The sequence below is a fragment of the Podarcis vaucheri genome (genome assembly GCF_965113315.1).
Source record: "Podarcis vaucheri genome assembly, chromosome: 2".
Lineage (NCBI taxonomy): Eukaryota > Metazoa > Chordata > Lepidosauria > Squamata > Lacertidae > Podarcis > Podarcis vaucheri.
In genome coordinates this window covers 112,367,895-112,388,319 of record NC_138760.1, presented here as the reverse complement: position 1 = coordinate 112,388,319, position 20,425 = coordinate 112,367,895, and the positions used below count along the sequence as shown (strand labels likewise).

The following is a 20,425-nucleotide window of genomic DNA, read 5'->3' as shown; positions in this document are numbered from 1 at the left end:
CTTGCAGAAACATGTACCAGCAGATGTATGGAGGGCGGATACTTGTGGCAGGGCCTTTTCAGTAGTGGCACACTCAAAATCGAAACAGCATCTCAATAAAGGTGTGGTTGGTCGCTTTGTCAGTGAACAGTGTGCATTTAAGTCTTTTAAAGGACTTGGCCATTTATTTATTTTCCTTGTGTTGTTTATCCTTTTGTATAGCTGCCAGCTGCCTTGAATACAACAGATCTGGGATGGGGAACCTGGTGTTCCTCAAATATGGCCCAGTGGTCAGGGATGATGGGAGCTAGAATCCTACAACTTTCAGGGGCCAAAGATTCTCCTACCCTGGTGAAGAAAGTGGGAAACAAATGAATGCCACATTGGGAGATTTTGAATGGAAGAGCAATATTGGAACAGGCCAATTGTCCACTAAAAAATTGCCTTCCCTCACGGCCCCTGCTCCCTTTTATTCCTCAAGAGGATTGCAAAAACAAAGGACTGTTTACTGAATCTGTTTACTGCAAGTTTACTGTCCCAATGGGCTGCAGCTTCCACTGTAGGTTTTGAGTTCTTCACTGGCCGATAATTTCACAAGACATGTAGTTGCAGGTACCTTTTACGTAAGGCTTGTTTTGAAAACCAAACTCATAATGGCTTCCCCTCCACACACTCAAAATCATGCCTCTCTCATTCGCTTGTGGGGAGAAAAACAGCTGGATGTGGTTTTGAGTGTAAAACCCTTAACAGCAAATTACAATTTCTAGGTTTATCCAGAAGCTTTCTGCTTTCCCTGGGCCAAGCAAAATCCATGTGTTTGTTAGAATAAGGACATTGATATGCAGTATCCTCTGCCCAGAAGGTTTGTCCCCCACTCTGTCCCCAGTAAGCCATGTTAGATACTTGGAGAATTTAACTATCCCCATAGTTTTCACCTCACAGAACTACAATTCCCAGCCTTCTTAACACACTATCATTCCCAGGAACCTTTGGAGGCAAGAATGTGCTTTCAATGTATGGGGAGGAATTCAATACAAATAATAATAATAATAATAATAATAATAATAATAATAATAATAATAACATTTCTGTTTGTCTGACAGGGGCACTCCTCATCTCCTCGTGCATACAGGTCTAATGGTTATCCTGACCCACCAGAGCATATTTGGGGGAGGTGCAGAGATGCATGGGGGAAGCCCCATTGTCTAATTGTGTGCCCTTGCACTGGCTTCAACCGGCACACCAAGCTAGCTGAATCCAGGCCATGGTGTGTATGCCAGCCTAGGCCTCATGACTTGGTCAACATCATTATTCAGTCACTTCCTTCAGCAACTGCAACTGGGATTTCCTGGCACCCTGCCTCCTATCAGGAAGTACCATAGCAACGCACACACTTTGCCAGGTTCCTTTCTATTGTCCCCTCAAGTGGTTCCAGTCTTGTCCTCTGGCAACACAACAAGGCACAAGTCTTCTGCATATACCACCCCCTTCAGATATTTAAAGAAAACTATCAGGTATCCCCTCAATCTTCTCCAAGCTGCATATTCGCAGCTGTTTCGACCCTTCATCATAAGACTTGGTCTCCAGACCTCTCTCCTAATTCTGGTCACCCTCTTCTGGACCACACTCTAGCTTGTCAATATCCAGAGTGAAAGATGAATGGAGTTCAACGAGTCGCAAAAAGTATGACAAGGACATTCTCCAAGGACCAAAAGATTGTTTATTTTTTTTAAATACCTATTCGATTTATGATGAAACCTAAAGCTCCACACCTTGGTTTCTTAGAAATCTGAGCTAAATTGGAAAATAAACCAGCTCCATGTATTTTACAGTTCTTGGTGTGTTTTTTTAAGTTTCCACCTTCTAATAAATAAGCATACTCATGGAGAAAACAGCTCAGAGGAAAATGTGCCCGACGCATAGTGTTGGTTACCAAAAGTAAGGGCCCATTTGCACTATACATTTAAACCAGCGTCATACCATTTGCAGCAGTCATTGTTTCCCTTAAAGTTCCTGGGAGTGCTAGTTTGTCCAGGCTGCTGAGACCCCCCATCCCCCTCACAGCGCTACAATTCCCAAAGGTTTGTGGGCCAATCCCCCTTCCTAGAGAGCCCTGGGAACTGCAGTTGTGAGGGGAATGGGGGGGGTCTCCTTTTTAAAAAACAGTTTCATACTTCCTTCATAATTTTAGAGAAATTATGTCATCGTGTCAAACGGCTGATTCATAGCAGTCTCTGAATCTAAAATGTACAGCTAAATTTAAAAACACCAAAGGGCGGCAGAGGGGTGTTGGTCTTGTCGTTGATTTTCTGACAGCTGGTCTAAAACCCAAAATGCATCAGGCCTTTTTTTATGCTGCATGGAGAATGCCAACTGCTTGGTTGCCACATATGGGCACAAGGCATGAACCAAAAAAAGGTCAAAGGTAATTTATTGGAAATTTTATGCCACAGAAGGGTCTCTTCTTATAGAAATTCCTGTATGAATGCCTGAGTATAACATATAAGCACCGGAAATTCGTGAAGCGTTTCATATTTTTGGGACGCAGGTGGCGTTGTGGGTTAAATCACAGAGCCTAGGACTTGCCGATCAGAAGGTCGGCGGTTCGAATCCCTGCGACAGGGTGAGCTCCTGTTGCTTGGTCCCTGCTCCTGCCAACCTAGCAGCTCGAAAGCACGTCAAAGTGCAAGTAGATAAATAGGTATCACTCCACTGGGAAGGTAAACGGCGTTTCCGTGCGCTGCTCTGGTTCGCCAGAAGCGGCTTAGTCATGCTGGCCATATGACCCGGAAGATGTACGCCGGCTCCCTTGGCCAATAAAGCGAGATGAGCGCCGCAACCCCAGAGTCAGTCATGACTTGACCTAATGGTCAGGGGTCTCTTTACCTTCTTTAATTATAGAGGAATGAGAAATGACTAAAGAAAACCATTGATTAGGCCCGGTGGAACAAACCCAAACAAATACATGCCTGCCATAGAGTTTACCACGAGTGGCAACTCCATTGAGGAGGCGAAACAACAGAACTGTAGTTTCCCACACAAAAATGATCAAGCCTCCCTCCACAGCGCCACCTTGTGGTCCCTGTGAGTATACCACTAACACCGCCCACTGTTAGTTCACAGCCCTCGTACTTGATGGCAGTGTTTGCACCCAAGTGTCTATACTTCAGTACATTAAAACACAAGGTGGAATACAAGTCTTAAGAAACAAAGATTTGTAGACAGGGCAGTAGAATAGTTTTTTTTTTAAAAAAAAACAATTCTTCAAGTTTAAAGCCTACAGACAACATTACTTACTGGCCACTTGTTCTTTGGGGATGCTGAATTGCAAAGCACGGCTGCTGATGGAGCATAGGGGTTCTGCTTGCAAGAACCCTCCTTGCTGCAATACTTCCAGCAGGGATAAGGAAGATGTGGCTCCCCCAGATGTTGCTGGCCTCACCTCCCATCACCCCTGACACTTGGCCATGTTGGCTGGGGCTGATGGGAGTCTGAGCCCAACAATATTGGGTGTCCCATCCATGACCCCTGCAGCTTCAGTCAGTCTAAAACAGGGGAAGTAATCCACAGTGCATTCTTCCTATTTTCACTTTTCATCAAGGCTCACTGTTTCCAGGCTCAGTTCAAAGTGCTGGTTTTGACCTCTAAAGCTCATGTCCCCTATATCTAAAGGACCTCCTTTCCTATATGAACCTGCCCAGACCCTGAGATCATAATCTGAGGTTATTCTGCACATCATTTCCAAGGGAGGTCCGGAGGGTGGTGATGAGGGAACGGGCCCTCTCAGTGCCAACCTTGCCGTCGTTTCAGCAGCAGGTAAGAGGATTTTTGTTTTCCCAGACATTTGGGCCAAGCCGATGATATCATGAGGCCCTATTTGTTAAATCTGCTTCTAATTACATTTATCGTGTGATTTTATCGCGGCACTTTTTACTAGGTTGTAAATCACTTTACAGTGATAAAGGGACGTGGGTGGCGCAGTGGGTTAAACCACAGAGCCTAGGACTTGCCGATCGGAAGGTCGGCAGTTCGAATCCCCGCGACGGGGTGAGCTCCCGTTGCTCAGTCCCAGCTCTGGCCAACCTAGCAGTTCAAAAGCACAACGTGCAAGTAGATAAATAGGTACCACTCTGGCGGGAAGGTAAACAGTGTTTCCATGTGCCGCTCTGGTTCGCCAGAAGCAGCTTAGTCATGCTGGCCACATGACCCGGAAGCTGTCTGCGGACAAACGCTGGCTCCCTCGGCCAATGAAGCGAGATGAGCGCCACAACCCCAGAGTCGGTTACGACTGGACCTAATGGTCAGGGGTCCCTTTACCTTTACCTTAAATCACTTTGGGACTTTTTGTAAGAGGGCCACAACACGTAAAATTTAATAAACCTAACGCTAAACCAAGTGGCAATGTAAAAACTGAGACCACCGCTAACTCCTGATTGTCTGCAAAGAATCTCAGAGGCCCAACACCAGAAACTTAATCAGCAGCACAAGGGAAGCTAAATCTATTAATGAGCATCCTCTGCTTGTTGTTTTTATGCACATTGTGTTAATTGCATGCAAATTAAATATGCAGAGAGACAAAGTTCCTCCAGCCCTATTATACCCTGCTGGCATGTTCACTGGAGCTGGGAAAACTGTCCAACTACGCTTTTGAAGAAAGGGGGTGGCGAAATAACGGAGATCTGGTGCATATTTGTGGAAAGGACACTAATGGGAACCAGGAGACAAGATACTACTAACCCGTACACTGTAGCGCTCTATTCTGTGGAGAGCAAAAGGGTCAGCTTCACCACACCCGATAGCCTTTGAATGACAAACATTTATAAAATATGACTTACAGAAAGGTAACGCAGAGCACACAATGTCCTGATATAACTAATGATATTCCCCAAAGAACAGGTAGATCAAAACCTTGCCTTTTCAGGGAAGCTTTCCAGATTACGGTTTCAGTCCTCCTCATCGGGTGAGTAAGTCTTGGATTGGTTGGGATCAAAGGGCCCCCTCCCTACTTTGAAAACTACACAAAGTGGCAAGAAAAAACGGGCGCAGCCGTTTCAAAGTCTGAAAAGCAGAATCACAGTCTCTGCGTCACTCTAAGAAGAGTTGCTCTTTTTTATTGTATACAGCAAGCAGCTTTTGAGCTTAGCCAAAAGCACCAAAGGCTTCAGCAGAGATGCTCACTGTAAGAGCTCTGTTTTTTAAGTGAGGCTGTTTCACCGCCAGAACCGGTTCTGGAGGAAAACGTCGGGAGAATCAGTGCTGAGACCAGGAGTTGATCTATGTCCGGCAAACTCACGCCAAACAGACTGGACCACTTCAGACTGCAGGTGGTGGGGATTTGTCACATTTTTGCATACCCTCCCGCATTTCTTTGAAACCCTTCCGTCTGCAGAAAACTAGCACATCAGAGGAAAAGGTTTTCGCTGATACTCTTTGGCTACTAGCCAAAATGCCCAGGCTCCACTCTCAGAGGGGCATTGTGCCTCTGAATAATGGCTGCTGGGGAACCCAGGTTTGGAGAGTGGCTGTTAATCTCAAGTCCTGTTTGCTCACAGGCATCTGGTGACCACAGTGAGAACAGGACGCTGGACTAGATGGGCCATTGGCAACCTCGCCTTGTGTTCCTAATGTGCTCTTTTTTTAATAATAAAAAATGAGCAAGGCGTTTGATCAATGGGGAGGTCTTTAAAATACAAAACCCCACTCCCACTTGCAGTCTGGAGCAGCGCCATCGAGAAAAATCATTGCCATATGCTTTTGCCGTTTAGCCCAGAAATGTCCCCTTTGGGATGGAAGGCTCGACGTACAGTGGTACCTCAGGTTAAGAACTTAATTTGTTCTGGAGGTCCGTTCTTAACCTGAAACTGTTCTTAACCTGAAGCACCACTTTAGCCTCCTGCTGCTGCCGTGCCACCGCCACACGATTTCTGTTCTCATCCTGAAGCAAAGTTCTTAACCCGAGGTACTATTTCTGGGTTAGCGGAGTCTGTAACCTGAAGCGTATGTAACCTGAAGCATATGTAACCCAAGGTACCACTGTATCTAGATCTCAAGAAGCGGAATTGATCCAAAAATCACCAGCTGATGTGCTGGTAAGCAGGTAATTGGTGAGATATCCGGCAGGCTTCCCTCCCCTTCCGTCCCATTCCCACCCCACCAGGCTTTTTCACCCGCTCGCTTCCAAAGGGGCTTGTGTGCTTATGAAAAAGACTCCCCAGCAGAGAACCCCCATTTTCCCCAGTACGACAGAGCTTTCCAAACTTTCCACGTCGGTGACACGCTTTCCAGACAGACATCATTTCGCAACACAGCAATTCAGTTCCACTAGCAAACCGGAAGTTAAACGGACCTGATTTCCGTTCCCAGGAGGAGCGTTCGCGGCGACACACCTGCGCACTGCGGCCGACACACTTAATGTGCGGTTCCGAAAGCTCTGCCCTGCGGCAACCTGCTAGCTCAGCGGGGCCGAGTAGGCCAGTATGGGGTAGTCCGCCTTGTGGATCTTCTCGTGTCTCTTGTGGTGGGAGCTGTGGCTGAAGCTCTTGCCGCAGAAGCGACAGGCGTACGGTTTCTCCCCGGTGTGGATCCTTTGGTGCTGCACCAGGGTGGACTTGTCGGTGAACCTCTTCCCGCAGCTGGAGCACACATAGGGCTTCTCGCCCGTGTGAATCCGCTGATGGCGGAAGAGGTTGGAGCTGACGCTGAAGCTCTTCTCGCAGACGCTGCACTGGTAGGGCTTTTCGCCGGTGTGGATGCGCATGTGTTTGATGAGGTCAGCGTTCTGGCTGAAGCTCTGCCAGCACTCGGTGCAGGTGTTCAGCACCTCCACCTTCCTCCTGGGCTTGGGCTTGGCACTGGCCGCGCAGGCCCCGTCCGCCTGGGCGGCGGCGCCCCCCTTGCCCAGCTTCTTCCCCGGCGGGTGGCGCAGGTGGTGCTTCTTGTGGGAGCTGCGGCTGAAGCTCTTGCCGCAGTCGATGCATTTGTAGGGCTTCTCGCCCGTGTGGATGCGCTGGTGCTGCGTCAGGTTGGACTTGTCGTTGAACCGCTTGCCGCACTCGCCGCACTTGTAGGGCTTCTCCCCCGTGTGGATCCGCTGGTGCCGGTTGAGGCTGGAGCTCACCCCGAAGCTTTTCCCGCAGTCGGGGCATTTGTACGGCTTCTCGTCGGAGTGCGTGCGCCGGTGGTTGACCAGGCTTGAGTTTTGGCTGAAGGTCTTCCCGCACTCGATGCAGATGTTGGGCTTCTCCTCCGCCGGAGCGCCCTGCTGGCACACCACAAAGTCCTTGCGTTTGCGGATGCCTTGGACGGCTTTCGCGGCGGGCCGGGCGCGAGGCATCGCCTCTTCCCCTCCTCTAGTCTTGCTGTTGCTCTCGCGGGGCTGGCTGCACTCCGGATTGGGGGTCAGCATCTTGCGGGCCTTTCAGAGGTACGGGCTTTGCAAACCGTCTTCCATGGCGCTGTATCCTCCTCTGCGTGGCTCCCAGTACCTGCAGAAGCATCATAATAAAAGATCAGTCAGAGTCACTTATGTTGAATGCTCATGTTATGCATATTGACATAGATTTAGAGACCTTCTCTACTCGTGCCCAGATCGGTATGGGAGCTGCTCCACCGAGATGTGAGCCCACACCTTTGCAATGCAGGAAGAGTCAAATCAGGTGGGTTTTCCCTAAACAGCCTCAGTCCTGTATACCTGAAGGAGCGTCTCCACCCCCATTGTTCAGCCCGGACACTGAGGTCCAGCGCCGAGGGCCTTCTGGCGGTTCCCTCATTGCGAGAAGTGAGGTTACAGGGGACCAGGCAGAGGGTCTTCTCGGTAGTGGCGCCCGCCCTGTGGAACACCCTCCCTTCAGATGTGAAGGAAATAAGCAGCTATCTTATCTTTAAAAGACATCTGAAGGCAGCCCTGTTTAGGGAAGTTTTTAATATTTAATGCTGTATTGTTTTTAACACTCAATTGGAAGCTGCCCAGAGTGGCTGGGGAAACTCAGCCAGATGGGCGGGGTATAAATAAATTATTATTATTATTATTATTATTATTATTATTATTATTATTATTTAAATTTATATACTGCCCTTCGCTTGAAAGATCTCAGGATGGTTCGCAAGATAAAAATACAGGGTAAAAGCATAAAATAAAAACAAAACAGTAAAAAAAATACATCCATTCATTCATTCATTTTTAAAAAACACATTTAAAAGGCTGTAGAATATGAATTGGCCAAAGGCCTGGTTGAAGAGGAATGTTTCTGCCAGGTACCTAAATATCTGTAATGAAGGTATCAGCCGAACCTTTCACAAACAGGAAGTCGTTGCAAAAAAGGCTTGTGTGTTGCCACCATCCCAGTGGCGTAGCGTGGGGGGTGCCAGGGGTGCCAGCCGCACAGGGCGCAACTTCTGGGGGGGGGGCACGCTCGCTGCCTCCGGAGTCGCCGAAGAGCCTCGGGCGCAGGCTGTAGCTGGCAGCGGCTCTCAGCGCTCGCGGCGGTCCCCGCGCGTCAGGGCAACGGAGGGCGCGCCAGGCAGCCCCTCCTCACCGACGGGCAGCGTTCGCCTGCGGGGCTCGGCCAGCGCGCTGGGCTGGCCGCGTGGAGTTGCCGAGGAGCCGCCGCCTGCCATGCCGCCCTGGCTGCTTCAACCGCGTCCGACAGCCGGCTCGAGGCTCCTTCCGGCCGGGTCTCCCGACGGGGCGCTGCGGGCAGAGGCTCCGGCACCAAGCGCCACGCCGCCCAGGCTCGGGTCGCTGTCTGGACGCGCGCAGCCCGCCAAACACGCCATTGGCAGCGCTCTAGTGCCTGCGCGCCAAGACCGCCCACCCGCCCCGACGGGGCCCCCCCACCCGCGCCGGAGGCCGGCCGACGCACTGGCCCCAGAGCCGCCCCCTCCCCGCGCCAGAAAGAAGCCCCCTCCCCGCGCCAGAAAGAAGCCGCGTCGGGACTAGCCGGGCCGGGGAGGGAGACCGAGAAGGCTGCGCCGCGACGCCCAAAGACGCGCGTCTTGGCGTATTAATGACCATGGTTAGGTGTTAGGGGGCGCAAATTACTTGCCTTGCCCCGGGTGCTGATAACCCACGCTACGCCGCTGCACCGTCCAGACCTCATGTGGAGGAGGCATATAAAGAAGGTCTTCAGATGATGATCAGAGAGTCCATAGCACCACAAGGACATATACCCCACACTGTGATGCATCTATAACAATGAGGACAAAGTATGGTTGCGTATACACTATACAGTACCTTTAAATTACAAATGGCATTTCCCCTGCCAATGAATTCTGGGCACTGTAGTTTGTTAAGGGTCACTGAGCATTGTAACTCTGCGAGGGGTAAACTACCGCACCCAGAATTCACTGTGGGAAAGAATATTCCTTACAGGTAGTGTGTGTGTGTACGCAGCTTCATTTCCAAGTAAAGGACATGTGTTTTTAGCTTATTGTTAATGTCAATTATATTTTTAATGTTTTAAACTGTTTGTTTCTAACTGTTTCGTACTGGCAATTTTATCGTTTTGTTCTTTCTGCAAACCACGTTGAAGTTTTATTACATTCAAGTGGCGGAAAAATAAATGCTCCAATAATAAAACTAAACATGCTCAGACTGCATACATGAGTTCACTCATATGAAGCCAGATGCATGACACTTTTCTATTCCAGGTTAACTAAGACAGAATAACTACTGCTCCCTAGTCCTATTCCAGGAGTTATGCTCACAAATAAGTCAACAACACAAGCAAGGTGCAGGAGTTACCCTGAGTAGCTGTAGTTCTGACATCATGCATGCTGATTAACTTCTCTCTCCCCAGCATCCATGCACACAGCACAACATCTGCAGGGCTTTGGCACATGCAGATGTTTGCATACTGCCAATACCAGAAGGTGGGACGCCTTGATGCGCACAGTGTCCACGGCAAGGGGGCTATTCTGTACCTACCTGTGAGTATAACGCCTGAACACAGCTCCAGATCCATTTACCAATTTTTCTATCCTTCCTTTCATCCAGTAACAATCCCAGGGGGTGAGTTGCGTAGAAAACCACCAAACAATACAATTCACAAAACAATGAGAGCAGGCGGAAAATATTAGAACTGACACAAACGCGCCACTCAAACCGCTTTGAAAGAAACCTGCAGGCAGTATCACAACTTAACAATTCAGCTTATTGTTTCAGTAAGCTCCCTTACTGAACATGGGTGAAGTGGTAATGTTTTCAAGTCAGCCCAAACGTACCTGAGAGGGGCAGGCCTTCCATAAATGGAGGGGGGCACTCCTCCAGGGAAGACCACCTGAGGCATCTCCTCCTATAATGGGACTAGAAGATCACCCCTGAAGAGGGAGTGAAGAGGGAGGCTGGTATAGGGAGATCTGCTTCTTCAAGCACTAGGACCCCGACTAAACATCAGAAAGAACTTTCTGACACGACAGTGGAGCGGTCTCCCTCCCTCTCCTTCCCTGGAGGATTTTAAGCAGAGGTTGGATAGCCATCTGTCGTGGATGCTTTAGCCGAGTTTCCTGGATGGCAAGGGGTTGCATTAAATGACCCTCGGGGTCCCTTCCAACTCCACAATTCTATGAAACCATCTCGACAGCATATGCCCCAAGGGGCCACTAGGCTTATCTGCGCCACATTTGCCACGCCTGTGCAGACAGGCAGAGAATCGCGCTCAGGCTACACCCCAGGCACGCTGATCTGGCCGTCGAGTCTCCTCTTTTTTAACAGACGACGTGCGCAAAATCGCACTGCGATGTTGCAAGCAAGCGTTACCTGGGCGCGAGGCCCTCGGACGGAGACTTGACTTCGGAGTGCACTCCGCTTTCCAAGCTAGCCGCCCTCGCTGCATCGACTCCGGCGTGTGTCCCGCTTCCTCCCCCCCCCCACCCGCTGACACCTCTTTTTAACCCACCCGCGCACCCACTGCCGTGGCCGCTAACCTGCCAGTGGGCGATTCTCCCTCCTTGGGTGCCTAACTCAAAGGGGGTCCAGAGTGGCAGCAAAAACCCGCGTCGCCTTCGGGGGTCACACGCGCGGGAGCCCCCTCGGAGGGAGGCTCCCCGGCTTGCCTCCACCGCACGGGTGGGGGGGTCACCCCCAGCACCCACCAGGCGCGGCTCTGGGGGTCCCCGGGTGGCGTCTCCGGAGCGCGGCGTGCGCAAAAGGCGCCTTCCCTCTCCAAAAGGCGCACCGACTTCTCCGGGCTCGCAATGGAGGAAGCAGCTGCAGACCCTGACCTAGGAAGCGCAACCCAGGCCTGAGCCGACGAGGAGAGCCGAGCAGCCGCCGCAAGAGCCCTCTGGCGGCCGCAGAGCAAGCAGCCACCTCCGCCCGTCTGTGCGTCCCCGTCGGGCCGCCACCGCCTCCGCTTCCTCCACCGCCTCCACTCCGCCCGTTCCCGGTTTAATTTCTAAAATTAGAAGCCTGGAGCTCGGGCTTTGCTAATCCCAGAGGAGAGGGCGCCTAAGGCACGCGGGGGCGGGAAAGGCGCTCTTGGCATGCTCAAGGGAAACGTTTCGCAGACCATCCAAGTGTCTCTGTTTTCCAGGGACAGTCTCGGATTTACAGAAGCCATCCTGCTTTCTGATTTGATTCTGGAATGTCCCATTTTTCCTCCCTATTTTCATGGAGAAATGTTGGAGGGTTCGTGCTTGTTACGCTGCGGGCTCCTGGCTGGAGGAAAAAGCAGGAGCTGTCACTCAGCCCAGAATCCCATGAGAGTCTGGCCTTCGAAGGAAATGACAGAAAATTCTCTTCCCATGACATACGTTCACAGATGCATTCGCGTCTTCCAATATGCTCTTGTGTACTCTCTCCTCACGGAGGATATCCTGTCCCTTTGTCCTTTCTCAGTTTTGACAAAACATTTTTTTTAAATCTTTATTGTTTAATTAATAATAATAATAATAATAATAATAATAATAATAATAATAATAATTTATTTGTACCCCACCCATCTGACTGGGTGTCCCCAGCCACTCTGGGCAGCTTCCAACAAAGATTAAAAATACATCAAAATGTCACACATTAAAAACTTCCCTGAACAGGGCTGCCTTCAGATGTTTTCTAAATTTCTACTAATTTATAGTAGTAAATGTTGGTATCAGAACCGAAAACATAAATGTTTTGAAATCCCCACTTTCAAACGCTTGTGCCTGAGAATACAACCATATTCTGGAAAACAAAACAGTACTTTACAAAACAAAAGACAGATCACAAAAAAACGTAGCTGAGAAACTTTGCAGCCTTTGAAGCAGCAGGTTGCAGGTGGGGGGTCAGTAAAAACAAAAAGTAGAAGAATTTGGAATAACCAGATTTCCAAAGTTTTTTCCTTCACCTCTGCTGAAGGCTTCTCTTAAAATGCTGAGCTAAAGCGAAATAGGGTGGCATCAATAGAATCTAATCCCCTCTTAAAGGCAGGCGGAAGGGCAAAAGGGACTTTCATTGCTCCAAATATAACCTCATCCACCCACTGCAGCCATCTGTGGCTCAATTTGGACTGTGCATTTTTAGCAAGAAGAGCACATATGAGAGCACTCCTGCCTCTGCTCACCCAACTGAAAACGCAGCATACAAATCAGTCGCACACAAATTTTACCCAGTACTGGGAGAGCAAGGAAAAACAGAAAAAAGGAGGCAAATAAGGAGGCCACAAATGAATGAATGTTATCTTGAGGTTTAATGTTACAGTGGTACCTCGGGTTACAGATGCTTCAGGTTACAGACTCCGCTAACCCAGAAATAGTGCCTCAGGTTAAGAACTTTACCTCAGGATGAGAACAGAAATCGTGCAGCGGCAGTGGGAGGCCCCATTAGCTAAAGTGGTACCTCAGGTTAAGAACTGTTTCAGGTTAAGAGCGGACCTCCAGAACAAATTAAGGTTTTAACCTTAGGTATCACTGTACTATTCTTGATGAACTTCATCTAGAAAGAAACTGACTGTCTCCCCCTTGGAAAAATAAAGATCAGAATCAAAGTATGATAGATTGGAAGGGACCCCCCCCCCCGAGTCATCTAGTCCAACCCCCTGCAGAGTCCTCCCCCTATAGTCTTTTGGGTGTTACAATATGTCTGCTCTTTTGGCCCAAACAGTGCAGAGATGCATTGACCGGGGGGGGGTGAATGGAGGAACCTGCCCAGCACCCCCCAACTCGTGCCGTTCTCGTGCTCCAACGCTGCTGGTCCTCCCCCTCGAACCCACAGTCCCGCCCCTCCCTCTCCCTGAGCCTGGAACTTGCGCTTCCCTCTAGCTTGTGGGTGATGCTTTTGTTAGGCATGGGCGTAGCCAATCAATCAAAATCAATACAAATTTAAATTTGGCAAATTAAATTTTGTGAATACATAAATCTGGCAAGACTCACAGCATATATAAGGGGACAATCGGACCAGAAATTATTAAAAGAATGGGGTTGTGCTAAAGAGTATATGAAAAAACATTGTTCTGGAGTAAGTATATTGGTATGTAATGAATGATGCTTTACAGGGTTAAAGAAAAAGAAAAATGGTGTTAAAAAAAAAAGTACAAAGGTGGAAGTAATCTAATTAGACACAACAATATAGTAAGAGTAAATTTTTTGAGGTCTTAGAACAAAGGAAGTCAATACGTGTTTATGTACGTAATGATATGCTTTTTTTCTGTAGATGTGTACTTTTTCGTTTATGTTTAGTTTTGTTTTGTTTCCTTTGTTTTGTTTTTTCCTTTTTCTTTCCTTTTTTTTGTATGTTCCTTTTTTTGTATAGTATTATTTTGGATTCAATGTTTGTAATTTTTGTTATGATTCTGCATTGAAAATAAAAAAATTAAAAGAAACAAAAACAAAATCAATACAAATTTTGAGGTTCTGCTCCCCCCCCCATAAAGCCTGCTCCCTAAGAAAAATCCTGGCTACGCCGACAGGCGTAGGAAGGGAGGTGGTGCGGTCCGCCTCGGGTGTCATCCCTGAGGGGGTGACATAATGGCACACTACGGGGGGCAGCACTTACCGTGGGGGCTGGCCTGCAGTGTGTCCAAGCCGCGTCTCTCCTGGGATGGCAGCATGGGGCTTGCGTCCGCTAGGCGGACTCCGTGGGTGGCTTGCCGTGGTGCCCCCTGGGTGGATCGCCATGGCGCCCCTCACCCTGCATGGATCACCCTGCCCCCGTGGGCGGATCGCTGCTCTGGGTGCCGGAGCAGGGAGCTATGCCACTGGCTACGCCCATGCTGGTACGATTGCTGTATGTCCTGTTTTTCTAAAACACGGCACATCCATCATAAAAAGTACAGATACAGTAGGATGAAGGGCAAAGAGCATCTAGCCTGGCTGAGCCCTCCCCTATGGAGGTTTGCATGGATTTCTGGGCAGGCCAGAAGCATCAAGACCACTTGCAGACATTTCCCTAGGAAAATTAGCACCGTCTGCACCACTGAGATGCTCTCCGATGTTGTCTTCTCCATTGATGGGAAAGATGCAGAGGTCAAACAACAGGCATGCAGCGGGGAGTGGGGTCGCGCTGAACAGATCTGGGATGGGTATGCCCTCTCACAGCCTGAAGGGATTTGCTGGGACCAACGCAATACAACCTACAGGCTGGGATGGAGGGAATCCATCAGAATTATGGGGTCAGTGAGCTATGAGGCCCAATTCAAGGTGCTAGTAATAGTGGAGAAAACTCTAAAGGGTTTTGGACTCAAGTACTTGAAACAGTAAGCTCGAACTCAGGACAAAAGGGAGAAACGTGCGAAGAGGAAGGCACGCTTGGCAAACCCTCACCATGACCAACTCCCACCCGGAATCCTACCTCCCCTGTGTGGAAGGATATGTGGATCCAGAATTGGCCTCCACAGTCACTTACGGACTCACTGTTTGTGTTCATGGAAGACAATCTTACTCTGTTGCGAGTGATCGCTGAAGAGGACCTGAAACAGTGTCTCCTCTAATATCAACCATCTCAGACCCTTGATATCAGCGATGGCCAAACTTGGCCCTCCAGCTGTTTTGGGACTACAACTCCCACCATCCCTGGCTAACAGGACCAGTGGTCAGGTATGATGGGAACTGTAACCCCAAAACAGCTAGAGAGCCAAGTTTGGCCATGCCTGCTCTAAATGGTAGGGGGAGGCCCTGTTGGTGGTCCTGCCCAGTTTGCACTGATCCATGACAGAACCTTCTCTCTGAAATTCACTGGATGAAGACATCCACGGTGTCACCAAGTTTTTCTTTTTCAGGCAGCCTGCGGAGCTGGATATGAAGCCTGCAGCTTTGGTTCTCCTGCGCTTGGTCATCTTCACAGAGACTTTAGAGAGCTGCGGCTTCGCTTGATATGAAGGGCCGTAGCTCAGCGTCAGTCAGGGTCAACAGTAATGAAGTAGATGGGCCAATGGCCTCAATGAGTATAACACAACCTCCTATGTTCTTATGTTATCAGAGAAGCCAACCAGACTTGTGCAAGCTCACTCACTTCTAACAAACAGTTAAGGACCTTAATAGATCCTCTCTTTTTCTGTTTTGCATGCCCCTTCATTAGATATCTCTTTATTCTGCTGCTCAATATAAATACCCTGCACGGTCTCTGAAGCAGAATGATGAGAGCCGTAGTCCATTAATATCTGGAGGACTTCTGCCTTATCTCCTGATCACCCACCACAGGAACCAAATGACACAAGTAAAGAAACTCAGCGGACATTAACCAAAAAAAAAAAGCGCCATTTATTTTGTTTGAACGAAATGTACAAAGGTGCTCAAATTAATGTTTCCCACAACATCAGCCTGGAAATCCATCCTAGTGCCAAGCATCCAGGGAGAGTGAATGCTTTTCTTGCCACGTGGTCGCATCAAATCTGCTACTTTTTACCAGATTTCTTAATCCCACCTCCAGCTGCAAATGCAAATACATTACTATCAGGCTTAGGAAAGAAAGAGAGTTAACATGTGGTACTAGAAGCAAAATCCAGAAGTCCATCTCTCATCCTGGACTCACTAAGGACCACACTGGATAAATTGCTTTTCTCCTCATCCAATGCATATACATAGAAATAAACTGTCATAAGGCAGTCTAAACTCTGAAAAATCAGGTAGCTGTCCAGTATGCAAGAACTCCCAGAAAAGATTCTAGGAGCTCTGCAAGGCACTTGTCTCATTTACATTTAACTCAAGCCCTATCTATCTAACCAGGACTTGCCAACTACTCTTCATGACTTGGAACCAGAAGGCAAGACCTCGAGAGGCTCAGAGGGTTGCAACACAAGAAGGGGCCTTCTCTGCAGTGGCTCCCCATCTGTGGAATGCTCTCCCCAGGGAAGTTCCCTTTTTAACCAGGCCGTTGGTTGATTTGATTGACATCCTGTGCCCTTTTAAAATGTGGATTTGGGGGGGGGGGGTATTGAGTTGTTTTTATTTTGATAATATATTTTGTGGTTTTATATTTTGTTCTGTGAACCACCCTGAAACCTCCAGGTATAGGGCAGTATATAAATTCACCAAATAGCAATAATGTTAATAATAATAATAATAATAATAATAATAGACTACCCCAACACACAGTATATCGGGTAGCCCTTGATGTCTCTCTGGACAGTTCAGTGGCCTGCCTCTACAGTGGTGCCTTGCAAGACGAAAAGAATCCGTTCTGTGATTCTCTTCGTCTAGCGGTTTTTTCGTCTTGGGAAGCAAGCCCATTGACGGATTAGCGGATTAGCGCTATTAGTGCTTTTAGCGGCTTATCTGCTGATCGGATCAGCTGATAAGCGGCTTAGCGGCTTAGAAAAAGGGGGGGGGAGGGGAAAAAAACCAGCAGGAACTCGCAAGACATTGTCGTCTTGCGAAGCAAGCCCATAGGAAATTCATTTTGCGAAGCACCTCCAAAACGGAAAACTCTTTCGTCTAGCGAGTTTTCCGTCTTGTGAGAAATTCGTCTTGCGGGGCACCACTGTATCTGCTGGGATGGGTCACCGAGTGTGTTTCAATTAATGCTCCAGCATCTGCAGTTTATTTTAAACTGTCTTTAACACTGTGTTTAAATTACACGACAGCGATGGCTAATAGCATAGTTATTGCGAAAGGAAAGGTATTCTATGGTGGGGGTGGGAGCAGCAGCTAGGTTCCACCAGGGCTACGATAAATCCACACATTTATTCAGCGTCAGCATGATACAAACTGTAAGGCACAAGGTGGTGAATGGCAGCGAGACATATTGCATATGCACGTGGTCTTGTCCTTGTGTTTGAACACTGCCACAAAAAGTGCATTAAGAACATGAGAGCAGCCTGCTGGATGAGGCCAATGGTCTATCTCGCACAGCATTCTGTCTTCACAGTAGCCAACCAGTCTGCAGTTTCCCGCAGGTCGTATTCAGAAGCATTCCTGCCTCCGGTCAGGGAGACAAAGTATAACCAACATTGCTAGCAACCATTTACCTCCATGAATTTGTCTAATCCTGGCTGAATCCAATGCTAGTCTTAGTCAGCACAGACCTATTGAAATTAATGGATTTGAATTAGTTGTGTGCATTAATTTCAGTGGTTCTACTCTAAGTAGGACTAGCATTGGATGAGACCCGTTGTTAATTGAGATACCCAAGACTCGAGTTATGAGGCAAGCGACATGTTATGCTATTTACTATCAACGGCGCCTTCAGGCATTTTGGGGAGGAGGGCACGGAAGAGAATAAAATTAAATAGGAAACAGGCAAGTGTAAGCACAAGTTTCTAAAAGCAGTGAACAACCTACCATGTTAGATCTGTTAGACTTGGCACGTTAGCCCTATGTCCCTAACCTTGAGCTCCTCCCAGCGTCTATGTCTGCCCAGCAGTCATATCGCTCAAGGTAATTCTTCATTTGCATACAGTTTTAGAGAAAGCCACTTACTAAGTGGGCCCTTGCCAGCTGCTTTTGCCTTCAACTCTTCAAGTTTCTTCTGCTCTTCCTTCTGTTTTTGCTTGAACGCTTTGTCTTCCTGTTGGGACATTTGTAAGTAACAGCGTGAAAAAGCAACGAACCGGAATTATAAATCCACAATGACAACCAAACGATGTCAAAATGAACTCTGACTTCTTTCCTTCCGAAAGGGGAGAAGAGCACTCCTTTCAAAAAGCAGCTGTCGGCACAAAACACACAGTGGTCTAGCCGGCTCATTCTGGAGTGACCACGGATAACGCTATTAGGGATTGGAAGAGCAGTTATGTGGAGCCCACAATACTCATAGTAAGATGCTGCCTCACCAACCATCTCCTCTCCCCGTATTCCTAAATCACAGTTTCTCCACAGTACCACCACCCTTCCTTCACTCTACACCCCCTTACACGTTTCTCACCTCATCCATTTCCTTTGCTTGCTTCTTGGGCTGTTTCAAAGGTTTCTTCTTGCCACCTGCAGGAGAAGGGAGAGAGAGAGAGAGGTGATAAGAGACAGACTCCGGGGCAATGGCAGGCAATTAGAAGAAGAAGAAGAAGAAGAAGAGTTTGGATTTGATATCCCGCCTTTCACTCCCCTTCAGGAGTCTCAAAGCGGCTAACATTCTCCTTTCCCTTCCTCCCCCACAACAAACACTCTGTGAGGTGAGTGGGGCTGAGAGACTTCACAGAAGTGTGACTGGCCCAAGGTCACCCAGCAGCTGCATGTGGAGGAGCGGAGACACGAACCCGGTTTCCCAGATTACGTGACTACCGCTCTTAACCACTACACCACACTGGCTAGGAGAGAGTCTTGTGGCGTCTTAAGAAATCAACCCGTTTCATAACCTATGCCATGCTCCCACTGTTCTTTGCTTGAGGCGAGAGGGGCCCTGGTGTTTTGAATATTAGGATTTTGGATATTGCAGGTGCCATTGTGGGGTCTCAGGAAAAGCCAGAGGCCTGTTCTTGTCCTGTTTTGTTGGTTAGCCTAACTGATGCCATTTTGCTTCTGTAAAAAACTGCCTGCTTTAGAATTTAGGAGGGTGAAACACAAATATGTCAAGACCTGATAACGTTGCTAGGTGATTTTCAGGAAAATCTCCCTCTGCCGGGCAACTCTTCCCTTCAAGATCTCCAGGCAGGGTGTCCTGTTTCGATCAGTGCAAGGAACCTCGAAAGGGGAAAAGGGAGGGGCATGCCTATAAAAAGTATGAACAAAGGCTGTTTGGGGCGGCTTCACAATCACACTGGTGAGTGTGGCTTCCCCGATCTGTTTTGTTGTTGTTGTTTAGTCGTTTAGTCGTGTCCAACTCTTCTTGACCCCATGGACCAGAGCACGCCAGGCACTCCTGTCTTCCACTGCCTCCCACAGCTTTGTCAAACTCATGCTGGTAGCTTCGAGAACACTGTCCAACCATCTCGTCCTCTGTCGTCCCCTTCTCCTTGTGCCCTCCATCTTTCCCAACATCAAGGTCTTTTCCAGGGAGTCTTCTCTTCTCATGAGACGGCCATAGTATTGGAGCCTCAGCTTCAGGATCTGTCCTTCCAGTGAGAACTCAGGGCTGATTTCCTTCAGAATGGATAGGTTTGATCTTCTTGCAATCCATGGAACTCTCAAAGTACCTTAATTCAAAAGCATCAATTCTTCGGTGATCAGCCTTCTTTATGGTCCAGCTCTCACTTCCATACATCACCACTGGGAAAACCATGGATTTAACTATACGGACCTTCCGCTCTGTTTTACGCTGCTGAATACACGAGTGGTGGTGGGAAATCTCCTCTGCCTATGGCATTTATTGGCTTTTCAGTGACCAAAGCAGCTTGGGCCCGATTAGCGGACCCCAATACCATCCCCATGCCGTGTGGGTCCCTCTGCTCCCAGGAGATGTGGCTGCTGTTATTTAAGGCCGGGTTGTTGAAGAAGGCGCGCAGCTGGCAGTGGGACCCGAAGCCGCGGTCCCTCCCAGCGAGACCTTTCCCCCGCTTAGCCCCACAACCCATGAGGCGCCCCCTTCCACTTCCTTCCCACCAGCAAATCCCTGCCAACGGCCGCCCGCAACCTTCCGCCATCCCTGCCCCTTCACCGAGATTCATTACCGTCGCGTCCCGACATGATGCTGCCTCCTCGCTTGCTGGCTCGCTGCTCCCCTACCCTCCGCTCGCTCCGACACCCGAAGGCCCTGACGCCGGGGAGGAAAGGAAAAGGAGCAGCACCAATCAGTCGCAAGTATGACGTAGGAAATCACTTCCGCCCGGCCCGGAACCACCACCTCTGCCATAGAGGCAGAAAGGGCTAGAGCGACGCCCAGAGTGCTAGCGAGATCATAGAGATAGACGGGGAAAGGGCTAGACCGACGTCTAGAAGGCTATAGGGAGAGACCATAGAGATAGACGGGGAAAGTGTAGAGTGACGTCAAAAAAAATCATACAGTCCGTTCGGAGAGTTGAGCGTGAATAGCTGGTTCAGTTTGAAAGATGGAATTCCCCACAGAGAACATCTCTAGAAGGTTTCGGCCTCCCACACGATCCAGTCGCCTGCTTTCCATACCTTTACCTCTCACCATAGAGATATCAAGAGGGTAGAGTGGCACCGC

General features: G+C 48.8%; 2 protein-coding genes across 4 annotated transcripts; both read right to left on the bottom strand.

The window, feature by feature from the left end:
- Nucleotides 1-1,820: 1,820 nt before the first annotated feature.
- Nucleotides 1,821-11,459, bottom strand: LOC309525123 (uncharacterized protein). 3 transcript variants are annotated; one of them, XR_014216056.1, is made up of 3 exons: nucleotides 10,903-11,457; nucleotides 4,297-7,463; nucleotides 1,821-3,912 (listed from the first exon to the last, which is right to left on the bottom strand). XR_014216056.1 is itself a non-coding variant. In XM_082210530.1 (2 exons), exon 2 carries the CDS (start codon nucleotides 7,382-7,384, stop codon nucleotides 6,428-6,430), a length of 957 nt encoding a protein of 318 aa, XP_082066656.1. In that variant the 5' UTR covers nucleotides 7,385-7,463; nucleotides 11,071-11,459; the 3' UTR covers nucleotides 1,821-6,427. The 3 variants fall into 3 exon arrangements, 2 of the variants coding, with proteins under 2 accessions (XP_082066656.1, XP_082066655.1); XM_082210530.1 differs by having other exon boundaries at nucleotides 1,821-7,463; nucleotides 11,071-11,459; XM_082210529.1 differs by having other exon boundaries at nucleotides 1,821-7,463.
- A 4,165-nt stretch (nucleotides 11,460-15,624) lies between these two features.
- TMA7 (translation machinery associated 7 homolog) lies at nucleotides 15,625-20,084 on the bottom strand. The gene is made up of 4 exons (XM_082210908.1): nucleotides 19,929-20,084; nucleotides 18,251-18,306; nucleotides 17,806-17,893; nucleotides 15,625-15,817 (listed from the first exon to the last, which is right to left on the bottom strand). Exons 1-4 carry the CDS (start codon nucleotides 19,942-19,944, stop codon nucleotides 15,783-15,785), a joined length of 195 nt encoding a protein of 64 aa, XP_082067034.1. The 5' UTR covers nucleotides 19,945-20,084; the 3' UTR covers nucleotides 15,625-15,782.
- Between the last annotated feature and the right edge of the window lie 341 nt (nucleotides 20,085-20,425).

What these genes read in the sequence shown, in the direction of transcription:
- TMA7 (XM_082210908.1), bottom strand. An exon ending in AAGCAAAGGAAATGGATGAG is followed by an intron (nt 17,894 to 18,250) that starts GTGAGAAACGTG and finishes ATGTCCCAACAG; the next exon opens with GAAGACAAAGCGTTCAAGCA. An exon ending in AGCTGGCAAGGGCCCACTTA is followed by an intron (nt 15,818 to 17,805) that starts GTAAGTGGCTTT and finishes TTGCATTTGCAG; the next exon opens with CTGGAGGTGGGATTAAGAAA.
- LOC309525123 (XM_082210530.1), bottom strand. Translation starts at nt 7,384, where the DNA reads ATGCTGACCCCCAATCCGGAGTGCAGCCAGCCCCGCGAGAGCAACAGC.